This window comes from Hemicordylus capensis, chromosome 15 (assembly GCF_027244095.1).
Source record: "Hemicordylus capensis ecotype Gifberg chromosome 15, rHemCap1.1.pri, whole genome shotgun sequence".
Classification (NCBI taxonomy): Eukaryota; Metazoa; Chordata; class Lepidosauria; order Squamata; family Cordylidae; genus Hemicordylus; species Hemicordylus capensis.
This window is the reverse complement of record NC_069671.1, coordinates 2,495,266-2,519,250: the sequence shown is the minus strand read 5'-3', so window position 1 is coordinate 2,519,250 and position 23,985 is coordinate 2,495,266. Positions and strand designations below refer to the sequence as shown.

Genomic DNA, 23,985 nt, shown 5'->3' with positions numbered 1-23,985 from the left:
GGTTTTGTGTGTGTGAAGCGGGGACGGGATGAGCAACCGATACAGCTGTGGCGACCTGGTCTTTCCATCCTCCTCTTCGCCCGCGCGACCCAGCGGGTGACCGCCTGCCGCCCCTCTGCCTGTCACTAACCCTATGCATGCGCTTGTTCATTCCTGCACACGCGCCCCCCAGCCGGCTCTGTTGGGAAAGCCCTGGGAAGGACTACACTTCCCAGCTTCCGTGCACACCTCCTAGGATGGTGCTGGGGTTGGCAGCGCTCTGTTTCTCTCAAAGCCCCCATGCCGCCCTGGTGGTGGGAAGAAAGACTTTGAGGGGAAGGGGGTCAGGCAATACCTTCTCACCTCTCCTATGCACCATTTGCGGAATTGAGTTTTCTCCCGGCCACGCATCCCTCTGTGCCCCTCTCTTGCTTTTGGACTGACAAATAGGGAGCTTAGAAGCACCCTTCCATTCCAGAGGATGGATTTGGCCCAAGGGCTCCCAGGGCTGAATCTGGACCCTCCAGGCAATCGATTCATGCATCTATGCATTCATTCGCTTTTCCATTTATGCCCTGGAAGTGGGGAGTTGGCTCATCTGTCGAGTCCCAGCTAGGTTGGACGCGCGTGCCCTCCCCGGATCCTGTCCCCAGCTTCTGAACAAGGTAGGTGGGGAAATAATCCTACTCAGCTGGGGCTTAGTAGGCAATCAAGTTCCCCACCACCGACCATGTTTTTCTCTAATACACACTTGCAAATTAGGGGTGCGTCTAGCTCCCGAAATTCAGTAGGACCCGTCTCCTACCCAGTGGATGGTTATGTCATCTGCCCTCATGATTCAGGAAGGTCTCCAGTGTCTTGACGGAGAGGTGGCCGCTACTGGCCCCGTCCAATCGCAAACCACAGCAGTGTAAGAAAGGCGGGGCAAGCGGGGTCTGCTGCATGCTTAGGGGTCCTTGCTAGCTTGCCACCCTCCCCGTGATCTGGATCCCTCGTGAGCCTCACCAAGTGAATGCTTCCGTCTGCTTGCTCCCCAGGAGGACTCTGCATGTGTCATAAATGCCCGATGCACTTCCTGGCAGGAATTGATTGTCCTCGTCCTCCCCCACCTCACTCTGCCTGCCCCACTTCCAGATGTTTGCATTTGTTCTCCTTTGCCCCAGCTGGGGGTGGGTGGGTCTGATGGCTGGAATAGGTGGGGGGGGATTGGAAGGAGAGGCAGGCAGCCCCTCTGCCCAGGGCGTAAGCAGCTCTGAAGGGGCCCATATGCAAGAATTGAACATGGGCCCCATTGGATCATTTCCCCATTGGGATCTATGGGAGATGCAAAAAGATAATTCCTAAATGTCTGGGCAGAAGACTATGAAATTTCACATGGTGTTCCTACATGATGATAGCATTAAGAGTGCTGGCTTTCAAGGCAATCTGGTCACTCGTCAGATTCTTAAAATGATTTTTTTTTAAACCCACATTAAAAATCAAGAGGTGGACTAAACTCCTTGCAGATGTGCACACCTGATGCTGCCATCATGTGCTGCTTCCATGTGAATTTTGAGAACTTTCTGCCCAGCCATTCTGAAATTATTAAACTTTTTGAGTTTCCCATTGATCCCTATGGGGAAATTATCCAATTTAAGTCAAATTTGGGCACACCTCCCCCTAGTGGTAGCCCGTGTTCATTGCACACCTTTGCTGAACTGAAGGCCAGCCCCTGCTTCTGCCCTCCCTTCTTTCTCCACCCTCCCCACCCCACCCCGCACCTCCAGGCTCGCGCGTCCCCTTCACAGCTGTATCTGTCTCTTTCGTCTGCAGGGGGAGGGGTTACACCAGCTCCGCGAGGCTTTGAAGATTTTAGCTGAAAGGGTGTTAATCTTGGAAACCATGATTGGCCTGCATGGTGAGTAGAGACAGACAGAAGGAGACATCCCCAGGCCAGAAGGCTCAGGGAAGAAAGGGGCCACCACAGCTGGTGGAATGAGGCTATGCCAAATATACCCGCCAGCCCTGAGGAGGGGGGGCAGGAAAAATGGCTGCTTTTGCAGCTTAGATCTGCTGTGACTGGATCAGGCGTTGGGCTCACCGATTCTGGAATCGGGGCATTGGCTGCTCAGCCAAGTGGGAGAAAAGAAGGACTGAGTTCCAGAGCAGCAAACTGTCAGCACCCTGCAGGAGAGCTGGTCTTGTGGTAGCCACCATGACTTGTCCCCATAGCTAAGCAGGGTCTGCCCTGGTTGCATCTGAATGGGAGACTTGATGTGTGAGCACTGCAAGATATTCCCCTCAGGGGATGGAGCCGCTCTGGGAAGAGCAGAAGGTTCCAAGTTCCCTCTCTGGCTTCTCCAAGATGGGGCTGAGAGAGACTCCTGCCTGCAACCTTGGAGAAGCCACTGCCAGTCTGTGAAGACAATACTGAGCTACGTAGATAGACCAATGGTCTGACTCAGTATATGGCAGTTCCCTATGCTCCTATGGCCTGCAAGTGGTCAAATGGAAGGGCCAGAGGGGAGTCCGTAGCCCAGATTGGGCCCAAGTCAACGCCCAGAGCAGTAGACCAAGGTCAGAGATAAATTCAGGGTCCAAACAGAAACTGTCCACAGCAGTCCAGATGGCTACACTAGCCACATGTTGCTCATATCAGGAGTTCCAAACCTTGGGTCCCCAGACACCGATGAGTCCAACTCCCATCACCTCCAGACACACTGGCTAGGGAGGATGGGAGTTGTAGTCTGACAATGTCTGGGGGCAGTTTTTAAAAAGATCTTCAACTTTACTAGGGAGCCAGTGCCGGTTTCACTTATACCCAAGCATATAACCAGCAGTGAACCATGGGCAAGCCAAGGTTGGGAAACGCTGGTTCAGTCTGAGGAACCCATCAAAGCAGACCTTGTATAGTCAGGCTTGAACTGACTCCCCATTCTAGCTGCCTGATGAATGGCAGTTCCCCAGTTTCTTGTAACTCAGTAACTTCACATGAGCAAACGTGTAGATTGCTTTCCAATTCGGAATGCAAGCCAGGGTTTGCGACAGGCTCCATGGATTAAGGACTGAGGTCTTAAATTCTATAGCTATATATAGTGTAAGTGATCAATATATTTGCATTTTTAACATTTTGGTGTATATATTAATTTATCTATGAAACTTGAGAAAACCCAAGGGTCATATGCAATATACTTGATAGAAAGGGCCGTTTCAGATGATGTGCAGGACCTCTGTTGAAGCCCAGCTCCACCCAATCTCCAACAGCCCTGGGAGTGTGCACTTCTGCCCCCCACCCAATCTTGGCATGTGACTGCTTTAAAATAAAGATGTGCCATCGAGTCGGTGTCGACTCGTGGTGCCCACAAAGCCCTGTGGTTATCTTTGGTAGAATACAGGAGGGGTTGACCATTGCCATCTCCCGCTCAGTATGAGGTGATGCCTTTCAGCATCTTCCTGTATCGCTGCTGCCTGATAGAGGTGTCTCCCATAGTCTGGGAAACACACCAGCGGGGATTTGAACCGGCAGCCTTGTTCCCCAGGCAGGTTACTTCCCCGCTGCACCATTAGGTGGCTCGTGCCATTGATTGATTGATTGATTAAGTGCCATCAAGTTGGTGTTGACTCTTAGCATTGCATAGGATCCAGATCTTCTACAGACTTTAAACCTCAAAGGCAGGTCCGGTCTAGAAATAGATTCTTGTGTATCTTCCCGCTTGCACAGCTGATGGCATCAGCTTTGACCTGGCTTTAGGAAAGGGTACCTGCTCTCTCTAACTGTGTGTCTCCCTAAAATAAAGGGGGCATAGGAGAGATTTCCATAAAATGGTGATATCCTGGACACCCACACAGCTGCTGTATCAGTTGGAAGGGCTCCATCCTGCAGATGCTGGCTAAGCAGGGGTTTTGTTGTTGTTGGAAGAAGTGAGTTCTAGGGGATACCTCCAAGCCCCTCTGGGTTTCCGTGGGCTCATCGTGGCTGTGTCATTCTGAGAGAGGGAGATGGTGGAGAAGGCGTCTTCCAGCCGAGCAGGGGAGGGGAGAAGCCACCCCTTTGGGGACAGGGAAGGATTGTTGCAGAGAGACACCTACAGACTCAGAAAAGTTCCAGGTTTCCCTTCGTGTGGGCATGAAAGCACCTGTGCATGTCCTCCGGGCACTGGATATTGTGTTCCCTGCAGTCCAATGAGGAAATAAGATGCTTCATGGCCTGCATTTTGCAAACGCACAGATGGCAAAAAGGCATTTGTCAGGGTTTGGGAATCTAGTCATGTGCTAAACAACAGTTTGTGGAGACTGGGAGAACTTTCCAACTATTTTGCTGGATGAGATCACAAGTCCTTCGAGCCTAGCATCCTGTGTCCACAGCACAAAGCCTGATTGCCTCTGGGGAGCTCACAAGCAAAGCCTGAAGACACAGTGCTGTTTCTCCCCAGCCTCTGGTATTCAGAGATAGACTGCTTCTGTTCAGAGAGGTTCCATTAAGAGACCTTTCCTCCACGAATTGGTCTAAGTCTTTTTTTGCAAGCCATTTCAGTGACTGGCCTCCACTATAACTGCCAGCAGCAAATGCAAATGGAATGCAAATACCTGTGTGGATGTCTTGCATGAAGAATGAAGGATTGTAACTTAGCAAGGATTCCGTGGTGTTGACTTGCAGATATCCCGAATAATGTCTAGAAAGATCCGGGTGTCTTTGCATTAGAGTTAAATCAGAAAAACGAATACAGGGAAATCTCACCACAAAGTGAGACATTCCTGTGGAATTTTCTGCAGTTGCTTATTCTTGATGTGTTCCCCCTGTGGTGAAACGGTAGCAAAGAGCCATCTAGCGCTTGGAGATTCCGCAGTGGTCCAGGAAGGAGAGGGTTAGAGAAGAGGTCCCAGGAACGGGCTTGGCTTGGTCACCTTCAGCGATGGGCAAAGTTGCTGCCAGTCTCCCTCCAACCCCTCCGAAGCACCCCCTGATGTCCTGACCCCCCAATGCAGCCTTCAGCCCAGCCTTCTTCCTGGTCCTGTATGGAGGGTGAATGAATTTGCTCTCTGCTCTTCTCCATCCCCACCAGGCCATTAGCTTACACAGCTTCCTAGAGCAGCAGGCTCAGCTGGAGCTCCTGGCTAGGAGGGTCACCTTGCTGGAGGCTATCATCTGGCCAGGTAACGCAGCACGAGGCTCCCCCTCTCCTCCTCCTGCTCTGCTCTCCCTCGGCATGATCCGTTTGCTAGGCTGAGAGCCCATGGCCAGCAGGTCCCCGGGCTCCTCCAGATAATGAATTGTTCCAACTTCCACACAAATGCCAATGGGAGATGTAAAGAGCCCGCCAAATGCCATTCAGTGCAATGGGTACATTCTTAGCGCCATCTGCTGACAGTCTGGAGGAAAGGCACATCTTTTCAATGCCACCTTTATTCTAATTTGGGGTGTTTCCAGACGGAGCAATGCTCCATTTAAAAATGGAAGTTCTTACCACTTTTCTGCTTGGCACAGAGATGACGTCCTTGGCCGTCACGCAGCTTTGCAGCGCTGTCTGCCGGCCATTTGCTGCGAATCCATGCTGAGAATCCGGTCTTTTGAGACGACCTTGAAAGCAGTCTCCGCAACCTGGATTCTCATCACAGATTGCCAGCAGATGGCGCTGTAAAGCTGCGCAAAAGCCACAGACGTCGTCTGGACACCAAGTAGAAAAGAGGTTAGCAGTAGCACTACCTTTTTTTAAAAAAGTAGTATATCTCAATCTGGAAGACAGACTCCACTTTAAATTCATGGATTGTCAGCAGAGAACTCCAAGAACTTACACAAGGCAGTTTAACCTTGTAAGGAGGACTTTTTACATCTCCCCCCTTGGAATGTGCTCTGAAGTTAGAATAAATCACCATCTGGAAGAGTCCACCACCATTGTGGCCATGGGCTTTCTCTCCCCCCACATCCCCTCCCAATCTTTGCATGCCTACAGCCAGCTCTTCCTGCAAGCCTCTTGTGGACAGAGCTCCTTTTTGGATCCTAGCATAGTAATGCTAGGTTAGCCCTTCTTGCCCCATGGACATCTATGGGAGAGAGGTTGAAGAGGGAGGGGCACATCCTCTGGCAACTTGGGCTGGGGAGAAAGGTTCTACCCCCTGCCTCCGCCCCAGCATGAACCCCTAAGCAAGTCAGCATGAGAATTGCGCCGCGTCTGCAGAAGGCTAGCAAGGCGGAAGCGACGTCTGCTGTGTCAAAGCAGCGAGACTGGAGGGGCATCCGTAGCCCCGACCGCATGGGGGGGCCTGACCTTCTGAAACAGCCTTCCCCCTGCCAGTCAGCCTGCATGTGGCCAGGAATGCGGTTTGGGTCCAGCTGGGAGGCCTCATTGAATTGTCCCATTTTGCTAAGCAGGGCTCACCCTGGTTTGCATTTGAATGGGAGACTAGAAATGTGAGCACTGTAAGATATTCCCCTGAGGGGATGGGGCTGCTCTGGGAAGAGCACCTGCATGCAGAAGATTCCAAGTTGCATCCCTCGCAGCATTAATAATAATAATAATAATAATAATAATAATTTGATTTCTATACTGCCCTTCCAAAAATGGCTCAGGGCAGTTTACACAGAGAAATAACAAATAAATAAGATGGATCCCTGTCCCCGAAGGGCTCACAATCTAAAAAAAAAACATCAGATAGACCCCAGCAACAGTCACTGGAGGTCCTGTGCTGGGGCTGGGGCGGGCCAGTTACTCTCCCCCTGCTAAATAAAGAGAATCACCACATTAAAAGGTGCCTCTTTGCCCAGTTAGCAGGGCTGAGAGAGACACCTGCCCGTAACCTTGGAGAAGCCGCTGCCAGTCTGTGTCGACAATACTGAGCTAGACGGACCAAGGGTCTGACTCAGTAGAAGGCAGCTTCCTATGTTCCTATGAGCTAGGGTGGAAGTCCAGCGGTCTGGCCAGTGAGCGTGCCTGGGGCTGTGCAGACAAGGATCCTGGCATTGCCTGGCTGGATTGGACCACTGTCTCTCTCTCTCTCTCATCCAGCCTCCTGATTCCCGCAGCAAATAGTTGGGGGGCTTCCAGGGAGCTCACAGGCTGGCCGTGAAAGTGAGGGCTTCCTCCATCGCTTGTCCCTAGCACCTGATGTTCGGCGCTATACTGGCACTGTACATGGAGGTTCCATTTAGCGACCCTAAGCAGTAGCCGTGGAGAGACGTGTCCTCCAATAGGAGAGGCCTCCTGCAATGCTCATCACTCCATTTCCACTCACCTTCCCCCCCCCCCCGCCCAGTATGAATTCGGCAGTCTGAATCCATCATGCCAGGGGTTCCCGGACGGGTCCTCCGATGTTGAGGGGCTGCAACTCCCATCCGCCCTGGGATTCAGCCGGGCTTGCGGTAGTGAGCGTGAACTGCCCCCTTTGCTAAGCAGGACCCACTCTGGTTTGCATTTGGATGAGCGACTACATGGGAGTGCTGTCTGCTTTCAGATATTTCCCTTTTTGAGGATGGGAATTTCATGCATGCCTGTGTGTCCCTGGCTGGCCCCCATCTCTCTCTAGATCCCTGGCCACCTGACAGCGGGAGTTCACCATCCCTTGGTGGCTATTTTGTAGGGCTCTGCCATTCTCCGGCCCCGTAGGCTATCTTGTAGCTTGCTGTAGCTTTCCTGCCACCGGGGGAGATTGGACAGTGCATGTTCCGCCCTCAGCGGTGCAATGGGCCCCAGGTTCAGTCCCTGGCAGCATCTCCAAGTAGGAGATGAGAGAAACTCCTGCCTGCAACCTTGGAGAAGCCGCTGCCAGTCAGTGTAGAGAATCCTGAGCTAGATGGACCAGTGGCCTGACTCAGTATATGGCAGCTTCCAGTGTTCCTATGACAGCTCCTTCCACACATCACGAACATCCATAGCTCAATGGAAGCACATCTCCTTTGCCTGCAGGAGCCTCTGAGTTCACTCAGTGGCAGCATCTCCAGTTAGGGCTGAGAGAGACTCTTGCCTGAAGCCACGGAGAGTCGCTGCCGGTCAGTGCAGGCAATACTGAGCTCAGTGGACCAATGGTCTGACTCGGTAGAAGGCAGCTCCCTATGTTGGACTAAAAACCCCATCGTCCCAAAGGCCACTGTTGTGGGGGGGTGATGGGAGTTGTAGTCCGACCGCATCTGAGGACCCTGAGCTTGAGGAACACCTGCATTATGAAATTAAGCATGTTGACTTAGTTTTCATAATGCGTTTTGCTTTTGAGGGAAGGCAGAGAATGTGGGACCGGAGTGATTTCCCACACAGGAGGAGAGACCACTCCTCAGAAGCCTTGGGCACGGGCCCCTTGCTGCTCATCCCCGCCTCAAGCTTCTGAAATTTCACCAGGCCTTGTCCATGCTTTGTCACACTGACCTCTGGAGCACTAAGGACTAGAGACTTAGTTTTGTTTTGTTTTGAAGATTAAGATGGAAACATTTGGGATACCACCCCAAGTCTGGAGAGGAAGGGTGGATTTGACTCTGCTTTCCTTTCCTCCCCGCCCACTGACAGAACCAGAGCCAGGATCCGGCCTCGGCCCGGTCTCCCCCAGCACGCCCAGTTACTATCGGGGCAAGCGTGAGGAGAGCATGGCAGCCTACAGGATGATCTCGCAGCATCTCTCCCAGAAGAGCGAGGACGAGAGGAAATGAAGAGGGCCCCGCCGGCCGGTCGGATGCAGGAGAAGGCCTGGCGGCCGCAGCAGACTCCTCCAAGGTGGCCTCCGCCCAACTGGGACCGTCCACACAGAGAACCAGCAGAGGGGCGCCCCGGGTGGGCGGCCACCGTCTGCTTGCTAACACGGCCCTTGTATTTATTTGGTCCCCTCCTTTGGCACAAGGAGTCTGTAACCAGCGCTATGATGTGCCTGCATGCGTGTGTGTCCCTGCCTGGCCTGCACCTTTCACTGTTGCCAGAATTAGGCCGCTGTCTTGTGTTCTGCAAGGGTGGGCGGGTGGGTTCACCGCCCCTTGGTGCTATTTGACAGGGATCTCCCATTCTTCCGCCCCACAGGCTGTCTGGTCGCTTGCTTGCCGAAGCTTCCTTGCCACTCGGGGCGAGCGGACAGTGCCCATTCCGCTCTTAACCCCAACAGGTCAGTTTTGATCCTCACCGCTGTGTTCTGCTCCTGTTCCCCATGGCTGGCCCTAGCCAGGGTCTTGGGGAAGGAAAACTCAGGGCTTTTCCAGATGGTTGCTTTCCTGGGCAAAGGGGACGCGATTCTTTCCCTGTGGAGGCAGGAAACATCTTTCCGTTGCTCACACTGCCATCCTCGCTGAAGAGATCCGATTTCCCAGCTTTACTCTTGTATTTCATATTCACTTGTTGCACGGTGCTGGCTGTGGCTGCATGCCGTGAGCACCTATTGGCTAGTGCCTGTGCCATCGCAGGTGACTAACCTCACACCCCATGCCATTTTGAGGACTTTTGAGCACAAACACCCATTTTAATTTAATAATATTATTTTTTAGCCTGAGGAGGCTGAGCATCCTCCACATCACTGTGCCATTCCCATGGAAGCATAGAATGTTAGAGCTGAAAGGGACATTTAGAGGCCTTCTCAGTGCAGGACATGTTTATATTTCTGAACTGAAGAAGTGATGGGAAAACTGGCAGACATGAGCACCGTGACCCCCCTCTCATCCAGCACTGTTTTGCCATTTTGGAATCTTATTTCTCTGGCTTTTAACAAAAGGTTTTCAACTGGGCAATCTCTATCTCTGGTGTTAAGAGTGCACACCCGCCCTATTTTTAAATGTGTTTAAAAAGACTTGCTAGAAAGATGATAGCACACACCCCTGCAAAAACAAAACAAAACAAAACACAAACCCTACTTGAGATGAGAGGTGGTCTTGTGAAAGCGAGCATGAAGTGTCTCTCTTGCTAAGCAGGGTCTGCCTTGGTTTGCATTTGGATGGGAAAATGTGAGTGCTGTGTGGCATAGCGCCATAGCTCAGTGGAAGAACATCTCTTTTGCATGCAGAAGGTCCCAGGTTCCGTCCCTGGCAGCATCTCCAGGTAGGGCTGGGAAAGACTCCTGCCTGCAACCTTGGAGAAGCCGCTGCCAGTCTGGGTGGACAATACTGAGCTAGATGGACCAAGGGTCTGACTCAGTAGAAGGCAGCTTCCTATATGTAGGAATATGTGTCTCTATATAGATGTATACAGATGTATAGAGAAGAGAGCTGGTCTTGTGGTAGCAAGCATGATTTTGTCTCCTTAGATAAGCAGGATCTGCCCTGGTTGCATATGAATGGGAGACTAGAAGTGTGAGCACTGGAAGAGATCCCCCTCTGCAGCGGATGGAGCTGCTCTGGGAAGAGCATCAAGGTTCCAAGTTCCTTCCCTGGCAGCATCTCCAAGATAGGGCTGGGAGAGATTCCTGCCTGCAACCTTTGAGAAGCCACTGCCAGTCTGTGAAGACAATACTGAGCTAGATAGACCAATGGCCAGACTCAGTATATGGCAGCTTCCTATGTTCCTATACATATCTATGTACTTGCTGCAAGGTCATTTGCCCCCACTGTGTGGGTCACAGGATTGGGCCCATGTTTTAGTGTTGACTTTAGGGCTAATGGAAAAATCAATCCCGCCCTGACCCTCGATCACCGGTGTGGCATTTCTCAGGTTATATGACTCGGGTTCTTTCTCTTGCCACTGAGGTCTTGAGTGCTGCCTCCCAGGCATAACAAAAAGAATCATATCCTTCTCTCCATAACCCCATGTGCAATGTTTAGTTTGTAAGCAGGGAGCCGTAATTCCAGCTATTTCTTATTTAGCAGTCGAATATAGGCTTGCTTTTCGTTGGTTTGTGAAAGCAAACTTGCAACTGCCCTGCAGATATCTCAGAGTGCTGTCCATGGTGTTTCCTCACAACAGCCCTGTGAGGTAGGCTGGGCTAAGAGATCCTGCCTTTGCTGAAGTTGCATAGTTTAGCCGGGATTTCAACCCAGTTGTTCCCCTGTCCAGATCCAGGACAGCATGGGATCTGTCTGCACCGACTCTCTGTTGGAGCTTGTCGTGTGGTATGTTTTGGGCAGGCTAGTCTCCTGCTGGTCCACAGGACCACACACAGCAGGCGCATGAAGTATACTCACCTGGCTTCCAAAAGATGGGAGTGACAATATCACTTTGGGATAGTTTGGGTCCAAATGCTTGGAATGTGAGAAGTAGGCCACGAGATCTGTTCTAGAAAGCACAGACATGCCACACGATCCTTTTTGAAGACCCAGGCCTCCACATATTCCCCCAAATACTGACTAGAATCTTTTTTTAAAGTTGAGATTCGCAGAATCCCGTGCCAGTTGTCAGATGATGACTGACCACGGAGACAGATGGGAAATTTTAGTTGACTGTTTCGGCTTACACCTTCATTGGCAACAGGTGGGTTGTCTTTTTAAAAGCTTGTGTGAACACACACCACTCAAGAGGTCGCAGTTACGGATGCTGTGTTAGCAGAATTCCAGGGCAGGTGAGCAGAATGATGGACAGAGGTTACAGAGGGATGTAAGGCGGTTTTATGTATTCCCCGTAGGTACCCAAATCAAAGGTGAGACTGTATTTAAGATGACCCCCTTAAATAATGGAGGCTAAATGCTGCTTATACCTGCATCAGCTTGAAAGGAACAGGACTCTGAATTTAAGACGGCCTCCGGATTTCTAATATCAAAACACTTGGGGGAAATCTAGTCTTGGGGTCAGGTAAATACAGCATCCTGTATTTCCCCCAAGGGTCTTGAGTCAATAGAGCCACAAAATTTCCAGTTTGTCCAGCATCTCATGGTTTGTCTGTTGCTGAATAGGAAACATTGAGGAAATATAGGAGAGCTGGTCTTGTGGTAGCAAGCATGACTTGTCCCCTTTGCCAAGCAGGGTCTGCCTTGGCTTGCATTTGAATGGGAGACTCCATGTGTGAGCCCGGCTCTTCCGTCTGGGAACAGCACCTGCCTGCTTGTTTGCAGAAAGTTCCGAGTTCCCTCCCTGGCAGCATCTCCAAGATTGGGCCGAGAGAGACTCCTGCCTGCAACCTTGGAGAAGCCGCTGCCAGCCTGGGTAGACAATACTGAGCTAGATGGACCAAGGGTCTGACTCAGTATTAGGCATCTTCCTCTGTTCCTAATATTTCCATATTGGTGAGACAATGGTTGCCAGAGTCGAAATATCTGGCCACAGGTTGTTCCAGTTTCTTATCCACTGTTATCGTCATTATTCACATATCCACAGTAGGGCAATTTAGACCCAACCTCGTTATCCGTGGTTAAAAAAAATAGGCAACATTCACCTACTGTATCCGCGGTTCCTGGATGGTTGGCAATGACTTCCAATGTCATTTCTGGCCACCATTTTGTAACTCTTAAAAAAAAAATTCCCCAAGAACATTTGAAAAAATTCTCAAAAACATGGTGGATTGAGCGTGGGGGCTTCAGCTGGAGGCCCGGAGAGCATAGTATTGTGTTTTATTCCCTTTATTTCTGCTTTTTGGGACCCTTTTTCAGCCTCAAGGAACCCAATCCCCCAGGTCCCATTGACTCAAGGTTTTCATTATTTGCAGTTTCCATATCCGCTCCAATAAGCAAGAACGGAACCCCCACGAATAACGGCCATCTGTGTGTGTGTGTGTGTGTGTGTGTAATTTTTTAAATTTTTTCTCTATGTAAACTGCTTTGAGAACTGTTTTGTTGAAAAGTGTCCTATAACTAATTGCAATAAATAATTACATCAAGGCATGGTTGTTCCTGGCCCACTGGGGCATTTGAGTTGTACACCCCCGGTGTAAACCCACGCCAAAGTTGTTTATGGCCCAAGAGGAATCTGAGATCCCCGCCTCGGCACGGGTTCACACAATCATGCTAATGGTAGTAACCCACATTAAACCTGGATTCAGATGGTTGTGTGAACTAGGCGGGGGGGGCACAATGGGGTATTTTCCTCCTGGATTTTCCTGACTACATCACTTTTTTATTTCCAGTTACATGCATGAAAATGGACACTTTGGGTCCGTTCGCTTGTATGAAGTGGGAGACGAACTGCATCCCCCCAGTAGCCATCCCAGAATCCTGTCCATTGGATTGAGCTGGGCTGGCATATGGCAACCCTCCGAGGGAGGTGTGTGTGGGGGGGCTCAATTCAACGCCGCCCCAGCTTGGCCTTCCTGTTCTGTGCATCCCCGGAGAAGATTCCGTGACAAGTCGGAATCATTCATTCCGCGTGTGGCCGGTTTCCTGCCCGGGAGTCAGCCCAAGCAGAACAGGGACGTTTCACCTTCTCTTCCCTCATGGGTTGCCCCCCGATGGAGGCCGGCTCTGGTGGGCCGCCCGGCTCTCTGCCGTCACCACGGCTTTGTCTCCCACGTGGCCTCCAATCAGCAGCGAGACGGCGCCTTCCACGTGGCCTGTGGCTGCCAGCGCCACCACGGCCCGCTCCGTGGGGAAGCCCATCTTCTGGAGTTGCTGGAGCCTGAAACGAGGAGACGCCGATGCGGTCAGTGTCGGACGGAGGCTTGGACAGGTGAAGCCCACGCTCTTCTCCCAGGTGAGAATGCCAAGCGATCCAGGTAGGTGGCATGGGTGCACTGAGCTACCTGTAGAACCTCACAGCCCACCAGGGCTCAATAAAGCTCTTTGCATTGCCCCACGGGGCAATTCTGAGTGATCGCTCTTTGGCTGCTGATTTGTTTCTGGGCCCAGTTCGAGGCGCTGGGCCTTACTTTTAAAGCAGGGCGGCATGATTTCGGCCCTCCTACAGACGTTGAACTACAACTCCCATAACCCTTGACCATTGCCCACAGTGGCTGGGGATGATGGGAGTTGTAGTTCAAAAAAGCTGGTGGGCCAAGTTGTGCAGCCCTGCTTTAAAGCTTAGAAAGGTGTGGGACCTGAGCACCTGCAGGATTGCCTCTTCCCATGATTAATGCATCCAGCTGGTTGCTTTTTAAATAAACAGGGCACTTCTCCCCATGACCCTTAACAACAATTAAAACAAGACATTAAAAAAAAAAATCACAATAATAACTTGCAGGGTGAATAGGCTCAAAATTCTCTCTCCAGCATTACTTCTGTGCACTCCAAGGCTCTGCATTTTTATCTGAGGTCTTGCCTTGGGTGCCTCTGCTACTTGAAGCACAGAAAGTGCACAGAAAGTGTCCATGAAGAACTCTGCCTTTTCAGTGGTGGTGCCACCCCTCTCAATAGCTATTCCAGACAGGCCCCCACACTATATATGTAGCTCAGCACGTCTAATTCTTTTTCAAAGCCATCCAAGCTCGTGCCTGTTGCAACAGCTTGTGGCAGTGAGTTCCACAAGCCACCTTAGAGAGCACCTTCTTCGGTATGATCCCCATCACTCGTTGAGGTCATCTGGAGAGGTCCGTCTCCAGTTACCACCAGTACGTCTGGTGGCGACTCGGAACCGGGCCTTCTACAGTTTCGGCTCACTCTTGGCCTTTAAGAGAGCCCTAAAGACTTACTTGTTTGGCCTGGCCTTCCAAGGTTTTAAAATTGTTTTTAAAGTATTTTAATTAGTTTCAAATGGTTTCAAATGGTTTTTAATTGTTTTTAGCACTGTGTTTTAAATGGTGTGTGTTTTTATGTCTTTTAAAAATTTGTTGTATACCACCCAGAGCTTTTGGATGGGCGGTTTATAAATGTAAGAAATAAATAAATAAAAAGTAAGCACCGGGTGAAGGCATACTTCTGGAGCCTGAGGCCAATCAATTCCAGAGAGTGACCCAGAGTTCTAGGATTCCCTGAGGAGGAGTGAAACCTCCCCCTGCCCTCTCTTTCCACATCATTTGTCATTTTCTAAGCCTTGATCAGGTCTCCCTTTTCCCCTCCCGCCCCGATCCATTACCGGAGAGAAGAGACGGACGATTTGGAGAGCTTCACTTCTCCCTCGCTCATGTCCTGCAGGGAGGCCTGGATCCCGGCTTGCAGCAACTCCTCGTCCGCTAGGGATTCCCGCAGGGTCAAGAAAGGGACGTCCAAAGCCCCGCCAGGGTCATGCATGGGGGGCAGAGACCCGGGAGCATGGAATGGGCTGCATTCCTGTCCCAGCCCTGCGGGCGCCCCACCCCAATAAGGAGGTAGCGGCTGGGTGGGCAAACCTCCCGGGGAAAGCGGCCGCATCTGGAGCTCTGGAGCAGGAGGAATCCTGGGAGTCAGGAGAGAGGCAAGAGACAGGGCTGGAAAGCAAATCCAACTGGGCCACTGGATACATGTATTGCGGCTAGGGATGATGGGAGCTGTAGTTCTGCAACATCTGGGGGACCACTGGTTGGGGAACCCTTGCCTTAGATTCATACGACGGCGAAGACGGATAGACCACTTTTCAACCCAAGTTCCCAACGCGGTTTACACAGATGGGAAAAATAAAATAAAAGGGCTCCCTGTCCCCAAAGGGGTCAGTCTAAAAAGAACCAGAAGATAGACACCATTGGAGGGATGCTGGGTTGGGGATGGAGGGGACCAGTTGCTCTCCCCCTGCTCAATACAAGGGAATCGCCACTTTTAAAAGGCGCCTCTTGGCTCAGTAAGCAATTCACCCGCTTGACACGAGGGTAGGAGAAGCCCCCGGGAGCTAATCCGGGAGCTGTGTGCCCACTCCCGGTTCCCTGTTGTGTGTCAGTTAAAAACCAGGCCAGAGGCGGGAAGCTTGATTCTGAGCAAAGCCCCAGCTGGGCAGGACGGCTTTAATTCCTGCCTCGTTCCAAAGCTGGGGACCGGATCTGGACTGGGCATGCCCATCCTAGCAAGCTGGGATCCGGCTCAAGATCGCGCTCCCCACCTGCAAGGGTGAAAAAAGGAAGCATCCTGCCAAGGAGCGCAGCGCTCGCGAGCTGAAGAGGGCGGCGGGCAGCTTCAGCGGCGGGGGGGGAGGCGTAATGGAGTGCGGGGGGGGACGAGGGGCCGCCTTGCCTAAGCAGCCCCACGGATCCCCGCAACCCAGAGACATTTGTTTCCCCTCCACTCCATTATCCACACAGGCCTGGTTGGTGAGCAGCACTCTGCGTGTGTCCGAGTGTAGAGCTTCCGTTCCCCACTCTCCCCTTTTCTTCCCCTCCATCTACCCCCGACCCCCACAGAGACCCCCACCTCCTGCCGGTCCTTTCCCCCGGGGTCTCCTGCAGACAGCTTCCACTCTGCCCTTTTGCTACACAGCGGCCTAGGAAGGAGGCCATGCTTCCTAGCGTGGCGACCTCCAGAGCAAACGCTGCGGGGCCCATTCAGCCCAGGAACCAGCCAAGAGGCTGCGGGAAAGAATCCAGAGCAGTGATCCCGCCAACAAGGATTCCCAGACGTTGTGGACTACACCTCCCAGAATTCCCAAGTAAAAGCCATTGCAGCTGGGGATTCTGGGAGTTGTAGTCCACATCCGGGAATCCCGGTTAGAGGGAACCCTGATCCAGAGTCCCATGACTCCGTGCACACATGCTTAAAAAGCACAGGGGTGGGAAAGTACTGGACTCCCACAATTCTGGGAGGGTCTCAAATATTAAAGGGGCCCTGTAGGCATGTGGCTACTCTTGATCATGGAGGGACAAGTGTCCTCAGGTCACTGCCGCCCCAAGCACTTTCAGGGGCTGCTGGAGACTCACCCCCCTACTTCCCCCCCACACCTTGGGGGGTGGGTGGGTCGCCAGATGCTCATCCATCCCCCCTCTCCCGCACCCGTAGCTCCCCTGCAAAAGTGCCCTGGGAAATCAGAAACAAAGGTGGAATATTTATCACCACCTGAAAAAGGCGTATATATTTACCTTTCTTCTTGGGCTGCGGGGTCAACTGTGGGAAGGGTTCCAGTTGCTGGGGATGTGACAAAATGCAGGAAAGGGCATCCCGCCAGGGTCCTGCAGACCAGCCCTTTGTGCAGCTTTTTCAGGCGTCTCTCTGACACTTCCAGCGGGGAGAGAATCCCAGCCGAGTCTGGTCTCTCCAGTCAAGGGAAACTTCTCTTGCACTGCAAAGTTGGGCTGGTGGACATTTCAGGCCAGGAGTAACTATGGGCTATGGGATAGCTCGGTGATCTATCTGCCCTTCCTGGCAGAGAATGTTTGCTCTGACTATACCAGGAGGTAATTCAGCGGTGCAGGTCTCCCCGGACTATACCATGTCGAAGTTGCAGGGAGGGAAAATTACGGGTCTGATGAAGATTATCTGTTCCACAGTCTAAAAGACGCCTCTCCATTTGAGAGGAAACACAGTATAATCTCAGGGGATTAGAGTTGCCATGCCTCCCGAAATGCCAGGTTTCACACGGATTTTAAGCATCTCACCCGGATTGCTTAGCCCACCCAGATTTGCCTGGATTTCAGCTTTCATTAAAACCCAAACCAAAAAACCAGCCCACTAAGCTCCAGCCCTTGTAGGAGTTATGGAGCACAAGGCGCAGTCACTATCCGGCTCAAAAATTATTTTCAAGCCAATTGACATAATGTGCCAATTAGGCACTTGGATTTGGAAAACCAGACTATAGCAGCTGAGCTCGATGGACCCAGAGTAGCCTCCGATGACCCAAGAGATTCAAACTCCCGGAAAAGGATACAGGCCAAGCAGGTCAGAAGTCCGCCCAAGTGCAGGAGGAGAAGGGAGCCAGGCAAGAGCATCTGGCTGAACCCCAGCAGCAGGCCGGCCGAGAGGGCTGTGCAGATCCACCCCGAGCCCCGCGGCTGCTTCCGTTGCCTTTGGCGGCACCCCAGCATAGCCAGGTGCACCGGCGTGTAGCCGCCGACGGCCGCCTTGGGCTGAGTCCCCGCCAGTCCAGCAAGGAGGAGGTACAGCAGGGCGGAGACGGCAGCGCCCAGGGCGGAGACGTGGAGGTACCGGAGCGTGCCCTGCTGCCGCTCCTGGCGCCAGCCCAGCAGCGGGAAGTACAACAGGTTGAGCAGCAGGTGGGCGGCACCCGTGTGGCACAGGCAGTACGTCACCAGGCGGTAGGCTGCAAGGGAAACGTGCAAAGGGCTGCTAGCACAGGGCTGGGGGCCTCGACCCCAAGCGCAGAGAGAAGCCCACCGTCTGGCTGGAGGCCACGGAGCTGCCGTCCCGCCGCCTCTGGGGAGCCAGCTGGGAGAGCCTCTGCTCTCGGTGAAGCGGGGGGGTGATGGGAACTGTAGTCCACTAATCCGGGGGACCCAAGGAGGAGAACCTCTGCTCTCGGTGAAGCAGGGGGTGATGGGAAGAGTCTTTACAGCGTCAATGGGGCGGACGTTAAGGTGTGTTTCTATTCTTTTTTAGAGCGCAAGTGAAAATGTAAAGCATCTTTATCTTAAACCGAAGGTTTCTGGATGACTGAACATGTGGATATGCAGCTTTAAATATTGCAGTTGTGAGACACCGTGGATGGAAACGGTTTACATCCAGATAAATTTACTCATAAACAGTTTTTGGGTTTTTTAAAAAAAAATTATGGACTAGTTTATGTGTCCCATTAATTGCAAGTGGGAGTACTCGTGAGTAAATAAGTCTGGATGAGAGTCAGTGACTAGAGGTGCCCATATCATAACTGTAACATTTAAATGCATGCTAGCATAGAATAGAATAGAATAGAATAGAATAGAGCAGAGCAGAGCAGAGCTGTGTGAATTGGGTGTGAATAGGAGGAGAGCTGGTCTTGTGGTAACAAGCATGGATTATCCCTTTTACTAAGCAGGGTCCACCCTAGTTTGCATTTGGATGGGGAAGACCTTAGATATCGGGGATGGGGCCGCTCTGGGAAGAGCACCTGCCTGCTTGTATGCAGAAGGTTCCAAGTTCCCTCCCTGGCAGCATCTCCAGATCGGGCTGAGAGAGACTCCTGCTTGCAACCTTGAAGAAGCCGCTGCCAGTCTGTGAAGACAATACTGAGCTAGATGGACCAATGATAGAAAGGGAGCTGGCCTTGTGGTAGCAAGCATGAGTTGTCCCCTTTGCTAAGCAGGGTCTGTCCTGGTTTGAATTTGAATGGGAGACTACATGTGTGAGCTCTAAGATATTCCCCTGAGGGGATGGGAACGCTCTGGGAAGAGCATCTGCATGCTTGGATGCAGAAGGTTGCAAGTTCCCTCCATGGCAACATCTCCAAGATAGGGCTGAGAGAGACTCCTGCCTGCAACCTCGGAGAAGCCGCTGCCAGTCTGTGAAGACAATACTGAGCGGGATGGACCAAGGGTCTGACTCAGCATATGGCAGCTTCCGATGTTCCTAAGGAGCACCTTGGCTGGAGAGCACCGGAGAAGGCAAAGAGGGGCCGATAGGAGGCCGAAACCTACCTTGGGAAGGCTTGATAATCAGCCTGGGCCCTAACGCCAGGCTCTCGCCAGGTTCTACGCCCATCAGCCAGAAGAGGCAGAGCAGCAGCATGAGGGAGGTGGAAGCGATCGGGGGGTGCGGCATCCCCCACAGTTTGGCCAAAAGCTTTCTGACTGGCATCTCCCTAAGAGAGAAGAGAAAGGCACAATTATAGTTGCAGGGCCACGTTAATTGGACAGTGCAATTAGCCAGCATACTAAGGTTTTAATCACAGATCCATCTGGGGCATATTTTAATCGCTGGAGCTGAAAAGCTCTGGGGCACTTGGAAGAGGCCTCAGCCGTGCCCATAAATGTGCTCATAAACACCCCACACCGCCTCGGCAGCCGTGAGCTAGCAGCTAGGGCGGGCTAAAGTAGTCAACCAAAGGCAGGGTCCTTGCAGCCCGTAGCTAGGGAGGTCTGAAACACTGCACAGAGATTTGTTTCCTAGGAACAGAGGAAGCTGCCATATCCCGAGTCAGACCATGGGTCTATCTCGCTCAGGATTGTCTTCACAGACTGGCAGCGGCTTCTCTGAGGTTGCAGGCAGGAATCTCTCTCAGCCTTATCTTGGAGATGCTGCCAGGGAGGGAACTTGGAACCTTCTGCTCTTCCCAGAGCACCCCCCACAGGGGAATTTCTTATAGCACTTACACATGTAGTCTCTCATTCAAATGTAAACCAGGGTGCAAACCCCTTGCTTAGCACAGGGGCCATTCATTCATTCGATTCCAAAAATGGCTCAGGGCGTTTACACAGAGAAATAACAAACAAATAAATCCATGCTTATAAATAAACAAACAAACAAATAAATAATAAAAATAAATAATAATAAACAAATAAAAATAAACAAACAAATTCATGCTTGCTACCACAAGACCAGCTCTCTGTACTAAATCTTTCTGCACTAAATTTGCATAGAGAAAAATACATTAAAGATGATTTTCCTTCCAGTTTGCATTGACAGCTGCGAGACTGTTGCCTTTCTGGAGAACCTCGGTAATCCTTACCACGACAATGGTGAACCAGGGTGTATTATTCCCTGCGATCCCCCAGAATATATATTCTTAGCCCCCCTATTACAGATATGGTTACTGTAATTCATGGTTATTGTAATTCAGAGCTTATGGTCTTAACCTCCAGCTCCACAACCACATAACTATTGTACGGGGCCATGGGGTAGCTAATATGCGTTACATCAGAGAGTCTCAGCCTTGGGTACCCAGATGTTGTTTGACTACAACTCCCATCATCCGCGATGATGGGAGTTGTAGTCGAACAACATCTGGGGACCCAAGGCTGAAACTCCAGTGTTGAATCATTTTTTAATTGATTCTATGCAGAAGCAAGTCAGTTGATTTCAACAGGTTTGGACATGCCCAACGTGGATGGAAACAGTATCTTATTCTTTGATATGAAGAACTTTTCAGTGGACAGCCTTTCGTGTTTCCTCCAGAAACACGAGAACCGAAGTTCACCTGCGGAGATTGATTTGCGGTAAGTTCAGGACAGACTGTAGAAAGTCCTTTTTCAAACACCACCTCATTAACTTGTGGAACTGACTTTTTTTTTTTTAGGGATTACAGAAAAGCCACTGAGTTGTTAGATGGGTCTATGAAAGGCTATTATCTGTGATAGCTGAATTGAACCTCCATGTTCAGAGACAGTATACTGTGTACTACTGGTCTTGTGGTGAGTAATGTTGTACCATTGAGTCGGTGTCGACTTCTGGCAAACACAGAGCCCTGTGGTTGTCTTTGGTAGGATACAGGAGGGGTTGACCATTGCCTCCTCCCGCGCAGTATGAGATATGCCTTTCAGCACCTTCCTATATTGCTGCTGCCCAATAGAAGTGTTTCCTATAGTCTGGGAAACATACCAGTGGGGATTCGAACAGGTAACCTCTTGATCCCTAGGCAAGTTACTTCCCCGCTGCACCATTAGGTGGCTCGGTCTTGAGGTAGGAAGCATGAATGCCCCCCTTTGCTAAGCAGGGTCTGTCTTGGTTTTCATTTGAATGGGAACCTAGCTGTGTTCCCTCTAATAGGGCTTCCCAGATGTTGTTGACTACAACTCCCAGCCTCCCCTGCCACAATAGCCTTTGCTTGGGGATTGCATGCAGAAGGCGCCAAGTTCCCTGCCTGACGGCATCTCCAGAGCTGCCTGCAACCTTGGAGAAGCCGCTGCCAGTCTGGGTAGACAATCCTGAGCTAGATGGACCAAGGGTCGGACTCAGTATATGGCAGGAAGCTGGCTATGTACTGAATATCAGATGGGGGGTGAAATAACCGAGGAGGGAAGGAGGCGCCAAAGCTCCTCAAGGGCATCCGTCAGCATGGACCACCGTGGGCCGGTCCAGGTCTTAGATCCGGATGAAATCAGTGTCCAGGGCAGGGCAGCCCAGAAACCCACCTCGCCTCTCTCCCTCCACCGCCCCGCTTTTGCTCTGCAGCCCCCTGTTCTGAAATAGCCGCCCTTCGTGCTGCTCACCCAGCCAGCCCCCGCCCTCCCGCTCCTTTTACCAAGCTCAAGGGGGGCTGCTGCTTGCTGAGCCCGGCTGCTGCTTTGGCGGCGGCGGCTGCGCCAGCCCGGTTGGCAGCTCATCACCCGCATGGACAACAAGGCCAGTGCTCAGCTCAGCCATTTTGGACTTGCCAGCCAGCCTTGCAAGGCCGTGGAAACCAGGGGGCGGCGAGGGGCACATGCTGGGAGGCGGCAAGGGAGCGTCGCGAAAGCGGAAGCCGGGGTGGGGGAGGAAAGCGAGGGTGGGGCCAAGGGCGACCGGCGGCAGCAGCAGAGGATTCAAACTCAGGCCCTCTTTGCCGTTTTAGTTGGAGGGGGCCGCTGCATTTCACTTGTCCTGCCTCTCTCCTCAATCTGGAGAGGTCTGATCTCTCTCTCTCTCCCCATCTGTCTGCCTTGCTCTTTCCTTTTCTATCTCTCATTCCCTCCATCTTTATTCGCCTTTCTTTCTTTCCATCTGCCTGCCTTGCTCTTTCTTTTTCTATCTCTCTATCTCTCATTCCCTCCATCTTTCTTTCCCACCTTCATTCTTTCTTTCTGCCTGCCTGCTTGTTTCCTCCACATTCCTTCCTTCCCCTTTCTCTTCCTTCCCCTTTCCCTGATCTACTGTAACTAAGCCATGCACCAGAAATAAATGCATATTCTTCTCCTGTTTATTCCGCTTCCTCTGTCGCCTTTCTTGTTCTTGTGTCCCTGTCTGGATTGGAAGCCCTTTGGGGCAGGGACCTGACCTCTCATTCCTTCTTAGGCGGTACATGATGGCACAGTATATCAGTAATAATCATCTCCCCTCAGGAACCTTTGATGCATTTTAGGGGTATAGATTTCATGAGTATATGAGGTGAGAGGGGCCTCCAAGAAGGTTCAGGTTATTTGTTTGTTATTTCTCTGTGTAAACCGCCCTGAGCCATTTTTGGAAGGGCAGTATAGAAATCAAATTATATTATATTATTATTATTATTATTTTTTTATTATTGAAGCCTTTTCCTTTAATCTCAGATGTTCTAAGGCTAGCTATACAAGATGGTGTAGCCGTTGTTTGGCTTAGGGCTGCAAAGACCTGGGTTCAAATTCCCACGCAGCCACGAAACTCACTTGGTGACCTTGTGCTTGTCGCTGTTTCTCAGCCTAACTTTCCTCACAAGGTTGTTGTGAAGATAAAAATGTATGCATACACTTCTCTGAGCTCCTCAGAGAAAGGATGGAGGAGAGCTGGTCTTTTGGTAGCAAACACGAATGGTCCCCCTTTGCTAAGCAGGGTCTGCCCTGGTTTGCATTTGGATGGGAGATCACACGTGTGAGCAGTTATAAGATACTCCCCTCAGGGGATGGAGCCACTCTGGAAAGAGCACCTGCGTCCCTGCATGCAGAAGGTCCCAGGTTCACTTCCTGGCAGCATCTCTAGGTAGGGCTGGGAGAGACTCCTTCCTGTAACCTTGAAGAAGCCACTGCCAGCCAGGGTAGACAATTCTGAGCTAGATGGACCAAGGGTCTGACGCAGTATGGCAGCTTCCTATGTTCCTAATCCGGGCTTCGAGCTTCGGAAACTCAGGCCACTTTTTTTTCTTGACCCAGGGCCTACAAACAGTTAGAACCAGCTTTGGATGTGCAGATAATGGATATCTGTAACAACTGGCCTGAAGGCTAAAACAAAAGAACACTGGAGCACAGGTAGGCTATTGTTCCTGGTCAGTTGGCAACCCTACATGATTCCTCTTCCTTCTTTCCGTTCTTAGATCTTTCTCTTAGTTCTTTCTCAGTTGCAAGATGTTTATTATTTAACCACCTGCCTTTTAATTAAAGCACTTAAATTTAAATTTAAAGACATTTTCGAGGAGGAGTTTAAATAACACTGAGGATCAGGTAGGATCTGCTGCCATGTATATGGGAGGCCTAGAGAAACTAAGGAAGCGTGAGAAGAACAGTATGCAGCCGGATCCTTTGCAGCCCTCCTCTCCCGAGAAGTCCCACTGACTCCCATGGCGCCGACTCCCAAGTAAGCTTTAGCACATCCCCTTCCCTAATCTCCCAGCCCAGAACGCTTTTCAAACGCACCTCCTCTTGCGCGACGCTCCCTAAGGGTTCGTGGACGGAACCATCCTTCCTTCCCGGAAAAGGGGTGGCGGAGGCCGAGCCTCTCCCACCAACCACCGTCTCGCCTCGCTTTTTAGTCGCGCCCCTCCTCAATCTTTCCCCTTAATTTAAAAAAAAAATAATTTCGAAAGGGAAGAACGCGGGGGGAAGGGAAAGAGACGTCTCCCACCG

The 23,985-nt window shown here is 51.4% G+C and overlaps 2 protein-coding genes across 7 annotated transcripts in view; one reads left to right on the top strand and one right to left on the bottom strand.

Moving 5' to 3' along the window:
• EMID1 (EMI domain containing 1) overlaps positions 1 to 12,661 on the top strand; it is a 60,040-nt gene extending 47,379 nt beyond the window's left edge. Inside the window, exons 15-16 of one of the 4 annotated variants that reach the window (XM_053279241.1) lie at positions 5,022 to 5,112; positions 8,451 to 12,661. In XM_053279241.1, coding sequence (XP_053135216.1) covers positions 5,022 to 5,112; positions 8,451 to 8,590 — 231 coding nt within the window. In that variant the 3' untranslated portion in view covers positions 8,591 to 12,661. Of the gene's footprint in view, positions 1 to 1,791; positions 1,877 to 5,021; positions 5,113 to 8,450 lie in introns of those variants that run through there. The other 3 variants (XM_053279242.1, XM_053279244.1, XM_053279243.1) reach the window with 3 other exon arrangements.
• Positions 12,662 to 12,859: 198 nt separating this feature from the next.
• On the bottom strand, positions 12,860 to 23,970 carry RHBDD3 (rhomboid domain containing 3). Of its 3 annotated transcripts, none has more exons than XM_053279245.1 (6): positions 23,776 to 23,970; positions 19,177 to 19,340; positions 17,475 to 17,867; positions 16,690 to 16,855; positions 14,787 to 15,086; positions 12,860 to 13,394 (listed from the first exon to the last, which is right to left on the bottom strand). In XM_053279245.1, the coding sequence occupies exons 2-6, from the start codon at positions 19,334 to 19,336 to the stop codon at positions 13,211 to 13,213; spliced, it is 1,203 nt and encodes a 400-aa protein (XP_053135220.1). In that variant the 5' UTR covers positions 19,337 to 19,340; positions 23,776 to 23,970; the 3' UTR covers positions 12,860 to 13,210. The 3 variants fall into 3 exon arrangements, with proteins under 3 accessions (XP_053135220.1, XP_053135221.1, XP_053135222.1); XM_053279246.1 differs by lacking the exon at positions 23,776 to 23,970 and adding an exon at positions 21,720 to 21,857; XM_053279247.1 differs by lacking the exons at positions 19,177 to 19,340; positions 23,776 to 23,970 and adding an exon at positions 21,720 to 21,903.
• Positions 23,971 to 23,985: the final 15 nt, after the last annotated feature.

Excerpts from the sequence above, each read along its gene's own strand:
- RHBDD3 (XM_053279245.1), bottom strand. The coding sequence starts at position 19,336 with ATGCCAGTCAGAAAGCTTTTGGCCAAACTGTGGGGGATGCCGCACCCC. Across the intron at positions 16,856-17,474 it reads ACTTCTGACCTGCTTGGCCT|ACTCGGCTGGGATTCTCTCC; the intron begins GTATCCTTTTCC and ends TGGAGAGACCAG. Across the intron at positions 13,395-14,786 it reads TCGTCCGTCTCTTCTCTCCG|GCTCCAGCAACTCCAGAAGA; the intron begins GTAATGGATCGG and ends TCCTCGTTTCAG.